We start from the raw sequence: 14,505 nt of genomic DNA, 5'->3' as shown, positions 1-14,505 counted from the left end.
GGCAACGCAGGACCGGTCGTTATGGAATCCTTGGGGGAGGTCTTTGTCCAGCAATGGACGTCATTTGGCTGAAACGAACGAAAATTATAATACACATTTTCTGAATCGCGTTCGCGTCTCTTTCCGCTTTTCCTATGCGAGCGTGTTAAAGCTTCACACATCGCCACGGGTTTTCGTTATCTGTAGCTTTTCCGCATCCGGAAATGTCCCACGGTATTTCCGAACGTCTAATGCTTGACCGTTCGAAATGAAAAATCTCCACCTTCCAAATATACCTTTCCGTCCAATATGCGGATTTCATATTCATGCGAAGTCTACCGATATTAATTTTGAACTTCAGCCATTTTCGATGGGGAAATTGTATTAAAATGCTATAAATTGTGCCTTTTCTTTCGGACACTAATAAATTACTCGCTGTCTTTTGGCAACAAGAGCCATCATTAAAGTTCTCCTGCATTTTGTTGGGTTTTAGATTCTAGATAAAACTTTTAACTAGTTGGCACAGTTAGTGTAATACTTTACACACTTTATTAGTGAGTTCCGACTTTGGCATGTATCGCCTCATCAATTGCCTTTCAAACGTAATTTGTCTGTGAACCTATTCTTGTAAGCTAAAGTTTTTTTTAACTAATCTAGGTTAACCTAAACTACAGTTTGCTGTCAACAGAAACAATAATTAACTTATGTACAGCAAGTGACAAGTTAATATTTTCTAATTGTTAGTAATCAGGCTGCGTCGACATAGTTGCTGTAATTATAGTTTGTAACTTTTCGTTTATAAGTAGTTGGATATCGATTAAATAAATAGTTTTGTTCACAAAACGTTGTGTTAATAGCACTAAATGTTCCGTTGGAAAAGAATTTTTGATTTGACACGACTGTCAATAAGCAATAAAGGAAAGTGTGTACAAATTGCATACAATGTAACGTTAAAACGTCGTAACAAACATACAGGTAACATAGGAAATTGTGCTTTGTATTTTTCTGTTAAAATTCAAGTTTGTTCATTTACTGGGCGTGTTTACGAGTAGGTATAAACAGAAAATTATTTTGTTTTAAGTAATTCAAGTTGAATGAGGAGATACTTATCTTTTGGAAGGTAGGTGGCGTTAGGGGAGGCGCGGGTCCTCTGCGGGCTGTGTTTGGCGTTTTCGGTACTGGATTAGCAGATTATACGCGCTGAGCACATTCACTAAAAGCCCCAACACACTCATCTGTGTAAAAGCAATGACAACATTGCAATAATGTTTAAAAAACACACTTTCAGTTACGATCTGTGAAGTTTTTCTCTTATTTAGTCGTGTTGGCAACGTCTAATACTTCTTTGTTACACAGTTTCGGATTTGCCGAATATCACGCACGTGTAAGCATCAATTTCGTAAAAATAAAAATGCTCAATAAAAATGTTTTACACTTTCTATCAAATTGTAACAAGATCACTGAAACAAGTTATACACTTATGTAAGTATGTACATTGTAACATATACATTACTATTATGGAAACAATAAACTTATTGAGTATGTTACGAATTCAATGAAAAAAGTCCCAAATGCTTAGCGTGCTAAGTGTGAAGGGGCGCTAACTGCCTACGCCCGAGGAGAGATGTACACAGAGATACGGTTTTTGTGACGCGTCCGCACGCTTTCGCCGAAGTAACCCTTTTGTCGCCGATATTAATCACATTTTGCTAATTAGCTTTTTTGATACATATAATTACCTACAGTAATCTTATTACGCTGTTTGTGAATGAATGAAATAATCAACAGTTGAGTTCCTTTACGTTGTACAGTTGTCGGGTAATCCTATTAAGTGGTTCTGGGTTCTGGTCTCATTAATGTTTATCAAGGCTCTAAAAAGGGCTGCCCTACAAAATAAAACACCCATTTTCAAGACGACATTATCATCACAACACATCTGGTTATCTCTTAATAAAATTTTGATCTTGTTCGTTCATTTTGTTGAAATTATTCGACTACATTTGTGGACGATGTTACTTGTACATACAACAGACAGATCGTTGTCTGTACCTACTACAAGTACTGCAAGTAGGTAAACGAAAGGAATTCGTCCCCGAACAATCTGATCATTTTATTTGGCGAAGCTTGGAATCTCCAATCGTTCCTTATCTGGCTTAATTGATTCTTGGCGTGCTTCGACGGCGATTTAGTCGGAAAGGCATTTTGTCTTTACTAAGAAGATTTATTTCCAATCTTCTAGTCTATAATTGAAAGTGATTTTCATTTGCTGGCATGTAAAGCAGCCCGTTGAGAAATGGATGCAATTGACTTGACAAAGCACAATTGATCAACATGTTTGTGCGAAAAGGTAAAAAGTTCACGTCAGAATAGAAAAGAAATGGAAAACAAAAGTTTCTGGCTTCACAATCCCATACGCGTCCGGAAAAATGGAAAAATAAACAGAGACGCGTGGCCGCCGCCTTTGTTGTAAAACTGTAACTAAACACTTATTTTAGCGCTTCTATCTTTTATTCAGTTGGGCGGAAGCGAGTGCCATTAGTCTGTGTCGCCGCACAAGGCGAGGTGGGCACGCTTGCACAGCGGTAATTATAAAAGCGAGCGTTTTGATGTATGATCGTTGTAAGCAGCAATTTTGCAATGTACGCCGAAGCGATCGATTAATCAAGAAAAACACGATCTTTTCGGCCGGTCTGCACCGGGACTTGCACTGACCTGAATGCCCGAGGACCTTTGCTCGAGAAATTACGAGCAAAAAACCAACTTTTTTATGAATGTCGATCATGCGGGCTGACATTCTGCGGTGACGATCGATCAGTAACGTCATTATGGTTTTTTGTCCAATAGATAACGATCGGAACCCTCTTAATTTTCCACAACTTGGGGTGGGTTCAGTAGATTGTATTGATTGATAGGGAAGGTGGAATGAGCATCCGGCTCCTATAAACATTCTACACAAAATGCAGGCGAAAATTATGTCATTTGATAAACCAGACCTCAGATGACAAGTTTCGATTAATGGTTACCCACGTAAATGTCACGAATAGATTAGAGCTTTTTTGTATAAAAACAGACAAAATTAATGTGGAGCTGTTCACTGGTGCCGTAAATTAGAGGCCATAATTGTGTCGACGAGTGACCAAACGCCCGCTGCTGGCAAACGTCAGCGCCCATAAACATTTCAAAGAGTACTTTAGAAAGCTCCCATATCGATGTAGCAGTGATGCGTCCCTTAAGCACGTAAATTTATCGATATGTAATGCTATTTGAATACTTTTATTTAAGCATTTGCTGTGACAACATTTCAATGTAATACTTACTTTACTGGTTTATTTCATTTTCACTTTCGACAAAAAGACTGCCAGTGATGTGACAAACATTTTATAAATTTATTGATCCTTATTAGTTGTTTTTTGTTTCTAAATTGCAAAGTAAAAGTGGTTGTGCTTACTCTACTGTAAATGTTTCGGATTCTGACTCTCGCTTAATCAAGCGTGTCTAACATTGCTCGTTTCGTCCACACTCTTAGAGTTAATTTGAATTAATTGCGATGCGCTCTCCACGCGATGGCCGAGGGAATAGCGGACATATCTCTGATTCCGTTACCGCCTTTTAAAACTTTAACGCTGAATTACAAATGAGAAAAGGACAGAAGGGCTGATGGTATACATTTTAGTACATTTTCCTGAGATATTTTTCTCATAGATTTACAGCCATTTTATCGTTGGAAGCCTGTTGTTTTGAGTAGGTCTGTTCTGAGAGCTTTTTTTTATTGATATTGAAAGAATGGCGGGTATTATTCCTAACGGTCTTCAAGATGTAGAGAAGACTGTCGTTAAGCTAATATAGATCAGTTGAGTTCATTTTGGGTTTTAGTATGGTTTCAGCGTTCAAGTCAAGCCTCCTGTGGCCTCAAATTTGCAGTAAAGTGCATTGGGTCATACCAGTTTGCACTACGTGCCACATGTGTATGAACGGGCGGAACTCGTATGCGTCTCTCCAACGGTTCCTATATTGGACCGATATCGCACGAAACGCTAGAATACGTGTCAGAATATAAAAGTGCTCGGATGATTTACAGCTCAATCTATACTAGCGTGCAATCGTACGGACGTTATTTATTGTGCTAATAAATAAAAGTAGATCAGTACGATATTTGTGTCATTTCATTAGCATGTAAATGTCGATATTGTACATTGTTGAACATTGCATTAATTTAGTAGTAAAAGTTACACGTAACGTCAACATTCGTGTCTGTAAATATTTGCACTACCAACCTGTATTTTCTGAAAGCAAATCTTCTCATACATTTGACTGCATAACATTGTCCGTATCGCTATACGACAATGGCTGCAGCTGATACAGCGTTGGATATAAAATCTGAAATACCAAAACTGCTCTATATTTTAGAACGTATGCGCCCAAGCTCATCGTCGGCGTTGTCGTATCGGCTAATGTGGAACTGAATCGTGTTCACAACGAAGTGGCGAATTGCCAATCCCTGCTTGCATCCTGCGGGAGCTGTTATCGCTTGCACAGCGGTTCCCGGGCTACCCCAATGGGTGATAAGCACACAAAAGTAGATTATAAACATCCCCCAACGAGCGAAAAGATCGGTAAAATTAAGCAAAGAAATTGACGGCCGCCTTTCGCTGCGTAGTTTTCGCTGCGTGTGGTTCGCGTACTGGATTACTATGGCAGGAGTCGCAGGGGACTCACGTCACGGAGTATTTGGTCTTGGTATTTTACAAGTACATAATATATTTATGTCCGCTGCCTGGTAAAATACTTTTCTAAGTTTGTGTCCAGATGGTGATGTGTAAAATTTCCGAGTACGTTTATTTTTATCTAAGTACAACAGATGATGAATCCTGACAAAGCATTTCCATCCCTAGAACTACAATGTAGCACATTCTTCTTGTTGTATTAAAAAACTACGCCCAAAGTTTGTTGTCAGGGCTGCTCGGACAGAACACAAGTTGTACAGCGATGGCTGGTTGATTAAAAAGTTTCCAAAAAGTCGGGCCAACCCAACAAGTTTGGAAACCGCTGGGGCCTAACACTTTGCTTGCACTAGGAGCTAATGGACAATAACGTTTGTCATCTGCCCCCGCCGCGGCCGATATTACGCCGACCCGGCCTTTATCACTTTCAACTACATTGTACGACCCGCTAAAGGTGCCCCCACACCACATGATAAACATTTTGTCCGCGAGCTCTCGAATATGAACGAATGCTCGAGCTTTGCTTGCATTTTACCAACTTATTTGACAGCTGGGCTATAATTCGCAACACTCCGTTAGCTATATTTGTAACGATTAACATATCGTTGAATATTAGATGAAGATAAGAAATGCTACATTTGAAGCACTTTTATTAATAACTTCTCACTATATCGTACTATTAAAAAAGTATGTGGTAAACTGTTTACTATTTTATCTTAAGAACCGCGCCGTTTCCGATTATGTTGCAAAGTACCTTTTTATTGATAGAGAACAAACCATTTCCAGCATTATAGTTACAGTTCCTAACAGATGTTCGATAGTTCTGTGACAACATCAATTTCACGCGAGTTAAACACGGGATTTTACAATGAAATAAAGGCTTTTGTTCATGTGAATGTACGTAGTGAAGGCACACCTTTAAAATTAATTTGTTGAAATTAACTCCTCCTACTCTTTGTTTAGAAATACAAACAAATTCGTAAACGTGCTGTTACATTAATTTAACTTTTAATTAAAAGACTTCAAAGAACGCACTCAAGTTACCGTGTCAAGTTTTCCTTGAATCGCGTATCAAAATAATGACACTTTTGATATTTACTTCGCACAATACCCCGTAATTACCTTTTTGGGGACAACCGTATAAATGCCAAAGGTATTATTTTTCCAAAAGATAATGAAGTAGGTAGGTAGTCTACAATCCCACGCATATTGGATTTGATCATCGTTATCTCGGTATCTGCTGCTTTGATATTCAGAACCAGAATAGCCTCACCTATGATGTTAGGTCAATATTTATTTAGACAATTTGAATAAATTACATTTCACTGTCCCTGAGCGAAGCGACAATGTCACGGTACAATACTTCCTAAATATACTGATCCATTGGCCATTGACTTGTGGCATTTTGCCAGAATTGAAAAAGTGTATTTTTGCGGATACCCACACATCTTCCGAGTCTCCAGGTAAACATCTAATCGGGTAGGACTTAATTTCATCTCACTGTCTTGGAAGTTCAATATGATAGAGCATGTTTATGCGTAACACATTATGATCAGATTAACTAATAGTTAAAATTAATGAATGCAATTGAACTAATTACTTGCACATGTTCTATGGCTAACTGCCAGTAGGTATCGCGCTTATCTATTCCCGCTGGCTCGATTAAACGCGCATCGGTTTATAAATAAAAACTACAGCGCACCCGCGTCTTGTCTGTCGCCAAGCTGTCTGAAGGTAAACCTCTCGCCTCGGTATCGTCCTTCGACGCCGAGAATATGCAAAAGCTGAGACGCACCCAATCTGGTTTCATTAGCCTCATTTCGTATGCAATCTACGTTATAAACACGAGCAAACGGTCGATTTATATGATATAACGCCGGCGAAGATGCTGTTATAATTATAATAATTTGCATAATAACATCCATTAAACCAAAATCGACTATAGAGCTCGATATCTGTGGAAGCGATTCGCTAGCGAACGGCATTATTCAACATTGCGGGGCGAATCGACGCCAACGCTGTAGTGCCAACACAGAAACGACTATTGTCGGCATTAATCAAGCCCTGATAGAGTCTTTATACCGGTTAATCCGCTCGTGCGGTATATGAATGAAGATTTATCGCGGCATTATGAATTTTCAATCAGGTGTTCAATACAACAGAAGGGTATTATCGAACGAGGGATTCGCTTTGTAAGTCGGGCATGGTCTCCGACGCGACCTATCTGTGTCTTCACGCTTCGCTTCGTTCAGCTTCTGTCTTCGGGTATTTGTTTTCTGCACACGAGAATATGTTCCAAGTCCAAACAGGTAGTAAAATTTGCGATTACTGTTTACACATAATTTGTTATCCTTCAAAGAAACAAATGAACTTACGCACCATCGATCATCCCATAAGAAATAAGGACAAAACAAAGTTTGTTCAGTAGAGATATATTTGAACATTTTGTTTTCATAGCTGGGTGATGGATGATGGAAATGGTCTCAATTCTGAATTTCCGACGTTGTTACTCAACCTGTCAATGTGAACGAATCCGGGGAGCGTTTTAGAATGTTTCGTCTTTCATTAGCTTCTGAACATTTATTAAGTGGTTCTTTGTTCTACACAAATAACTTGATTAATCAACCGTTCGTGTTTGCAAACTAAACTTAATTTTTGTTTACGATTGGACTGATTGTGTTTGTTTGGAAAATTTTTTCGCCTCAGTTTTAAAAATAACGAATTTATCCAACTAAAAAGAAATAAATAATATTCATTTGGTACCATATAAAAACAATACAAATCAACTTGAGATCAAAACAAAATTGTTGTCAGTATGATGCATTTAAAGGACGTTCTCGTAGAGAGCACGTTACGGCCACTGGTATTCTGCAGACACTATGCAGAGCTAATTCTCACTAAGTTAGTTAGCTAATAATTCGTATAACCATTTGTACTAGCAAAGCGATCTGTCAGGTCTAATTACTAGCCCATGGACGCCATTAATCTCGATTGTCTTTTGTTACAGGTGCGGCCTCCACGCCGACTTTACTGAGCTGACAGCGTGCGTGGGCGGCGAGCTGGACCGGCACGAGGGGTCCGCCGTCCACCGCCGGTATTTCTACATCACGCTGCTGAGGGAGCCTGTCGCGAGGTAATTTTACCATAATTATTAGGAACCTATAAAGGTAGCAGGGAAGCGCTGGATGCAGTCCGCTAGCAATCGATCAACATGGAAAATATTGGGGGAGGCCTATGTTCAGCAGTGGACGTCCTATGGCTGAAATGATGATGATGAGGAACCTCTGTGATATAAACTGCTTTACTTATTTACTTACTTTGATGGCTCGATGACCTACCCCCTTATTAATAAAAGTTACACCCTAGTTGAACTCTTTCGTAAGTTGTCATTTAGTATGGGAATGACATTTTAATCCATTGTTCATCTTACGTGTAACTTTTTATTAATAGGGGGATAGTGTGTCTTGGTCTCCGATAGGAAATGTTGCTATTACTATTATAGAGACATACAAAGAACTATAGAGATAATTTGTTGAAGTCACCGGTAATCAGCCACTTTAATTTGTTAGATACTGTTTTATAGTTTTACAATTTTCGGATAGATTGCTAGCAGAAATGATCATTACCGAAACCGATTATTAAGTTTTACCATCAAAACTGCTTAGGATGAGTCTAACTCTTGGATGGAATACTCAAGTTAATTGTCCATAAAATACAACAATCGATATAACAATGAACGTGAGTCACATTTGACTCACGGGCATTCTGATTATCAATTTCAAAGAAACGGACAGCAAAATTAATATTATTGAAGTACAGAGGTTGACCGATTAATAAATATGGCCTTTTAATGAAAATTCTAAGCGAGCTAGTAGGTACCTTCCTTATTCAGTTATAGCATTTTTTTTTAAATTTTAATCATAGTCCAGTCATTTAAGCTTAAATTAGGTAAGAATCTCGGAATTAGAGATACCCAGCTGTAAGTCTGTAAATACTTGTATATTGACACCCTAAAAGTTGTCTCAAAACCTACATATGGTAGGGTGTAAGCAACTATTAAATTTTAAGGTCAAAGGTCACAAAAATCGGTTTTTTGCGCTTTTTTTGGAAATATCTCATTTCCTATGGGTTTTTTGCTATTTGTATTTATTATCAATATTGTAGAATACTAAATTCTCTACAAATTTTGTTTAAAAATTTTTTTTATACGGTGAACCGTTTTCGAGATAGAGGGCGGAGAGCGCGCGGTCACTGCATCACTTCAGGTCAACTTAAGCGGTTTAGGTTTTTCATACAAAAGGATTTTCCCGCTAATTCCCGTGGGAATGTCGGTAATTACTTGTTGTAAATAAGCTTTAAGTTTACTAAGGTACCTACATGCCAAATTTCAAGCGTCTAACTTCCGTTAAGCGTTTAGATTTTTCATACAAAAGGATTTTCCCGCTAATTCCTGTTCCCGTGGGAATTCCTAAGTAAACTATAACATGCCCAGGTGTATGAAGAATAATTGTACCAAGTTTCGTTAAAATCCGTCGAGTAGTTTTTGTTTCTATAAGGAACATACAGACGGACAGACAGACAGACAAAAATTTTACTGATTGCATTTTTGGCATCAGTATCGATCACTAATCACCCCCTGATAGTTATTTTGAAAATATATTTCATGTATAGAATTCTGTCCGTCTGTATGTTCCTTATAGAAACAAAAACTACTCGACGGATTTTAACGAAACTTGGTACAATTATTCTTCATACACCTGGGCAGGTTATAGTATACTTAGGAATTCCCACGGGAACAGGAATTAGCGGGAAAATCCTTTTGTATGAAAAATCTAAACGCTTAACGGAAGTTAGACGCTTGAAATTTGGCATGTAGGTACCTTAGTAAACTCAAAGCTTAGTTACAACAAGGAATTCCCGAAATTCCCACAGGAATTAGCGGGAAAATCCTTTTGTATGAAAAATCTAAACCGCTTAAGTTGACCTGAAGTGATGCAGTGACCGCGCGCTCTCCGCCCTCTATCTCGAAAACGGTTCACCGTATAAAAAAAGTTTTTAAACAAAATTTGTAGAGAATTTAGTATTCTACAATATTGATAATAAATACAAATAGCAAAAAACCCACAGGAAATGAGACATTTCTAAAAAAAGCGCAAAAAACCGATTTTTGTGACCGTTGACCTTGAAATTTAATAGTTGCTTACACCCTACCATATGTAGGTTTTGAGACAACTTTTAGGGTGTCAATATACACGTATTTACAGACTTACAGCTGGGTATCTCGAATTCCGAGGTGAACTTACTATAATGACTGGACTATCAGTTATAGTATTTTTTATTTAATTTGAATAATTAATTTCAAGATATATTTGTATTACCTGAAACCAGGGCGATAGCAAAACTTAAGGCGTAAGTTTGAGCTTTTGGAATGTTTGTAAATAAAGCTCGCCGTATAATTGAATTTAAACTCAATTAAGTATTGTAAACTTTCAAGGATTCGTAAATGCAGATTAGAGGAGCACTAACTTGAATTTAGATAGATCTGTTTATTTTATCTCGTTAAGGAGATTTAATCCTCTAAAATACATGTTATTACTGTAAATATGAACATTAAAATGCTTGGTTCTATTATTTCCAATGAATATAAATAAGTGTGTAAATCTTGTGTCGCATAAGCATTATCCGCACACGGTAATAAAATGCTCAGCGCTAATGTTATTATCTACATAAATGGCGATCCAGGCCTGACTGGTCTGCCGCTTTTGAATTATGGTAATAGACCACACAATTTTTAATTTCACTTTTAAAGTGGTAATATAGGGATATTAAAATTTAATGAATATAAAAAATAATAACATGCTTCGCATAGAACAGTGCTCTCAAGAATACATAATTGTATAAAGATTATAAATAGACGTTAGACCATAAAAATGCCTTAGGCAATAATATTTGAACAGCAAAGCTGTGCATAATATTACTTGATGATGCTGCTATTAGTTCAAGCTTAAGATATTCCAAGTTCCTGTTTTGTGCTCTTAGCAATTTAATGATAACATAGAATATTCAGTAAGTTTAATTTTATGTTCATTATTTAACCCTTAGGCCGTCAACCCTACACAACATGTCACCAAACGTACACAAAAAGAATAACATGTCGTCAACACAACCGGATCTTTTGTAGTCCACCTGACATATTGGGTGTAGGTACATACGATATTCACCTCAATTGTTTTGTCGTCAGGTACCTCTCGGAGTATCGTCACGTGAAACGAGGCGCCACGTGGAAGGGCTCCCGGCATTGGTGCCAAGGGCGGACGGCTACAGGTAGGTTTGCCACACGACAAAATAATCTGTAAAATCCAGGAATTATTGTCTTAGTTTGGAATAATTTAACGGTAAAGGACATTTTATTGTGTCTTAAATTTTAAAGAAACAATGAAAACAGCAACGTGATGTAATAAAATGATCATACTATGATACGAGGGGCGGCTGATAATTCCGCGGCCTAAGGTACTTAGCGATGAGTAATTAGCATGTTACTCATGTCACTAGTTGCGACACTCAGTAGTATTATAAAAAGCAATCACTAATTAAGTTTGCACTGATAGTTCAATTTCTATCGAACAAATGACATCACCATGTCCGCCAAATCTGGATATTTGCGGAATTTCGACACCGCGCGCCGCGGACATAATTCCTCGTAAAGAAGGAAAATAGACCGAAAGACATTTTTGAAGAGATGTCATTGGTTCTTCAGGATTCTGGACCTTCATATACCATGGTTAAAAAATGGGCCCGACTATTTCAACACGGACGAGAGACCTGTGAAAACGACCCCCGCCCTGTCACGATACTGAGTGAAGGAAACGTTCAAAAGTCGAAAAAATCGTTCCGGCTGACCAAAGAATTAAATCGTGGCAGATAGCTGAAGAATATTTCTTTATGTTTGCGAGGCTATTGTACAGAAATGACGTGGGAAACTGACACGCGGATTGATCTTTCGGCAAGACAACGCGCCCGTTCACGCCGCACGAGTTGCGAGGCCAAGCCCTGAAAGACACCGGGTTCTCAGAGATTGGCCACCCGCCATATAGCCAAGACCTATTACCTAGCGATATTTTCCTGTTTTTCGATTTGAAAAAGGACTTACGGGGCCGGAGATATGCAGATGACAACGAAATTAAAGCTGCGGTTGGTCGTCATTTTGAAAAAAAATTTTTTGGGTGGGTAAAAGGCATTGTATGCGAGATTTAAGAAATGTATTTCTTTTGAGGGAGATTATATTACAAAATAAAAAATAGAAACCATTTATTTTATTTCATTAAGTACCTTAGGCCGCGGAATTATCAGCCGGCCCTCGTATGTGTGATTTGTAAACTAAAAACTAAAAAGTCAATTTTTTTTCTGATGATATTTTTGAGATTTTATCCCGATTTCCAATCATCTTTTCTGGTAGCATTCGCCTCGTGTAACATTACCATTTGAAGGGTTAATTAGGGGATTTGTAAACAACTGGGCATCCAATTTGGTATAAATATTTTATCATCTAAGTAAGCTCGTGGAAATTGGTTTATGTTTATATTAGCTATTACGTAATAAATGTTATAAGGCTGGCTATACCTTCTTGATACAAGCTTAAAGGAACACGCAGCTAGCAACCCTCATTTTAGTTTCAACTGGAAATAATCATATTTCCCAGCTAGAAGGAAGTCCTTTATTAAGTTTACTGAACCATCCAACCATGATGGCAATATTGGCAATTTTATTAACTGGTCTCCGAACTAAATTAAAAATTTTTTCTTCCTCAATGAATGAAAATTAGTAGCTATCAAACTTAGGGCTATATTATAATATCGACGAATTACGAGTAATTTAAATCGATAGTCTAAATATACAGGGTGGAATTGTGTAATGCCACCTGGAGGGAAAGTATTCTTAATATTGTAGATAGAAAATTTTTGTCAAAGAAAATATTCCTTTATTTTTTAAAAGAAATAGAACTGCATTCAAAGATTTCCAAAAATTTGCTTGCCACACCCGGGAATCGAACCAACTAAAATCTGTTAAAAATTACACCCTGTATTTTTATTACATCGATCGTTAGGGTTAAGTATAAGGATAAAATCTCTCTAACAAACTTGATAAATCAAATGAAAGGAAAACCATGAAATCGTAAATTATTTTAATTAGTTATGTGCAGAAAATTGTATGGTACCTATGGTAGTGAATTTTGGAAAAAATTTCGAAAATCTTTGAATGCAATTCTTTTTCTTTTCAAAAATAAAGGTATGTTTTCTTTCAGTAAAATTTTCTATCTACAGTATTAAGAGTACTTTCCCTCCAGGTGGCATTACAAAATTCCACCCTGTATACCATTTAGTAATTACCATCAATATGTATGTCATCAGAGCTTGTTCAATACAAAACAATGGCATGAAATTAAACTCGTACTACATTGTGGTATCAAAACTTTCAACCACTTCTGACATTCCATTCAACTGTCGAAACATGCAACAAGCATACTTTGTTCTCGTATAAACAAAAACAGCGCGGTTTTGCTGCTGTGAAAGTTGCATCCAGTATTTTCCACTTGTTTAACTTTCAATAAACAGAGTTTTTCATTTCAATCGTCAGGGATTGGAAATAAAAAGTCCCTACATTCGAGCATGCATCGTGGTCCGTGGGCCCGTGGCAGTACTTTAGTCCAACCTTATTTTTTAATTAATTGCACTTTTTTTTTCTCGCTATTACCATTGATACTACCTATAGTAAAAGGTGTTGTTTTAAAAACTCTATTCTTATATTTACCAACTCACGCCCTAATATTTACTAGTAAAACCTAAGATTTACTGTTTTATGGGCATTTACGTAACATTATGATCTGTACTATCTATACTAATATTAATGCGAAAGTAACTCTGTCTGTCTGTCTCTCTTTCACTCCTAAACCACTGAACTGATTTTGTTGAAATTTGGCATAGAGATAATTTGAGTCCCGGGAAAGGACATAAGATAGTTTTTATCCCGGTTTTTGAAACAGGGACGCGCGCGATAAAGTTTTTCTGTTACACACAAAATTCCACGCGGGCGAAGCCGCGGGCGGAAAGCTAGTATGTTATAATCGAGTAGAACTTCCTTAAAAGCCAACCTTTTATAAAATTACCCTGTATATTGTATCACTGTTGGCATTATTAGTTTTAAGCACGCTCTTAGCGATCCTTTGATGTGTAGCTCCGATACTTGTATTTATTTATTACGACGCTCTCAGATGAGCTATCCAATTGAGATTGAGAGCGACGCGTAGAAAGCAAGTGCGTGCCATCCGCACGGAATGGAATTAATTCGTTTGACTCCATTATCATACATTACGACAAAAACAAGAATAAGAATTTAAAAAATAACCGGCCGTCACATCGCGTGAGGCTATTTGAACGAAACGACTTAATTCTAAATAGAAAAAACTGATCGGAATTACTTGTAGGCAATCCTATAGTTAATAAAATTATTTTCTTCATAACGTCGTTGTTTAATTAAAAGTAAATATAGCCTTCGTTCTTCGATAAGTAGTTACCGATGTGTATTTATGTAATACTCTTGCGTAGTAGTTTTTAACAAAACTTTTAACTGTTGTTTTTATTTTATCTATTATATTTTGAAAATTACACGCTACTTTTTACCTTTACATAATTAGAAATTACCGAGAATCATAACAGTTATCATTGTTTTCTATTTAGTATCAATGTACGAAATAACTCGATATTCAATACCTGTCTCTGATTTGTGTAGGTATTGCGAGTGTCAGTAA

General features: G+C 37.2%; 1 protein-coding gene across 1 annotated transcript in view; it reads left to right on the top strand.

The window, feature by feature from the left end:
• LOC135084054 (heparan-sulfate 6-O-sulfotransferase 2) overlaps positions 1 to 14,505 on the top strand; it is an 87,928-nt gene that overhangs the window by 59,938 nt on the left and 13,485 nt on the right. Inside the window, exons 4-5 of the mRNA XM_063978800.1 lie at positions 7,708 to 7,833; positions 10,942 to 11,024. Of these exons, the coding sequence (XP_063834870.1) occupies positions 7,708 to 7,833; positions 10,942 to 11,024 (209 nt within the window). The remainder of the gene's footprint in view (positions 1 to 7,707; positions 7,834 to 10,941; positions 11,025 to 14,505) is intronic.

This window comes from Ostrinia nubilalis, chromosome 2, assembly GCF_963855985.1.
Source record: "Ostrinia nubilalis chromosome 2, ilOstNubi1.1, whole genome shotgun sequence".
In the NCBI taxonomy this organism is placed as follows: Eukaryota; Metazoa; Arthropoda; class Insecta; order Lepidoptera; family Crambidae; genus Ostrinia; species Ostrinia nubilalis.
The sequence above is the reverse complement of the archived record's forward strand: the minus strand, read 5'-3'. Positions and strand labels throughout refer to the sequence as shown.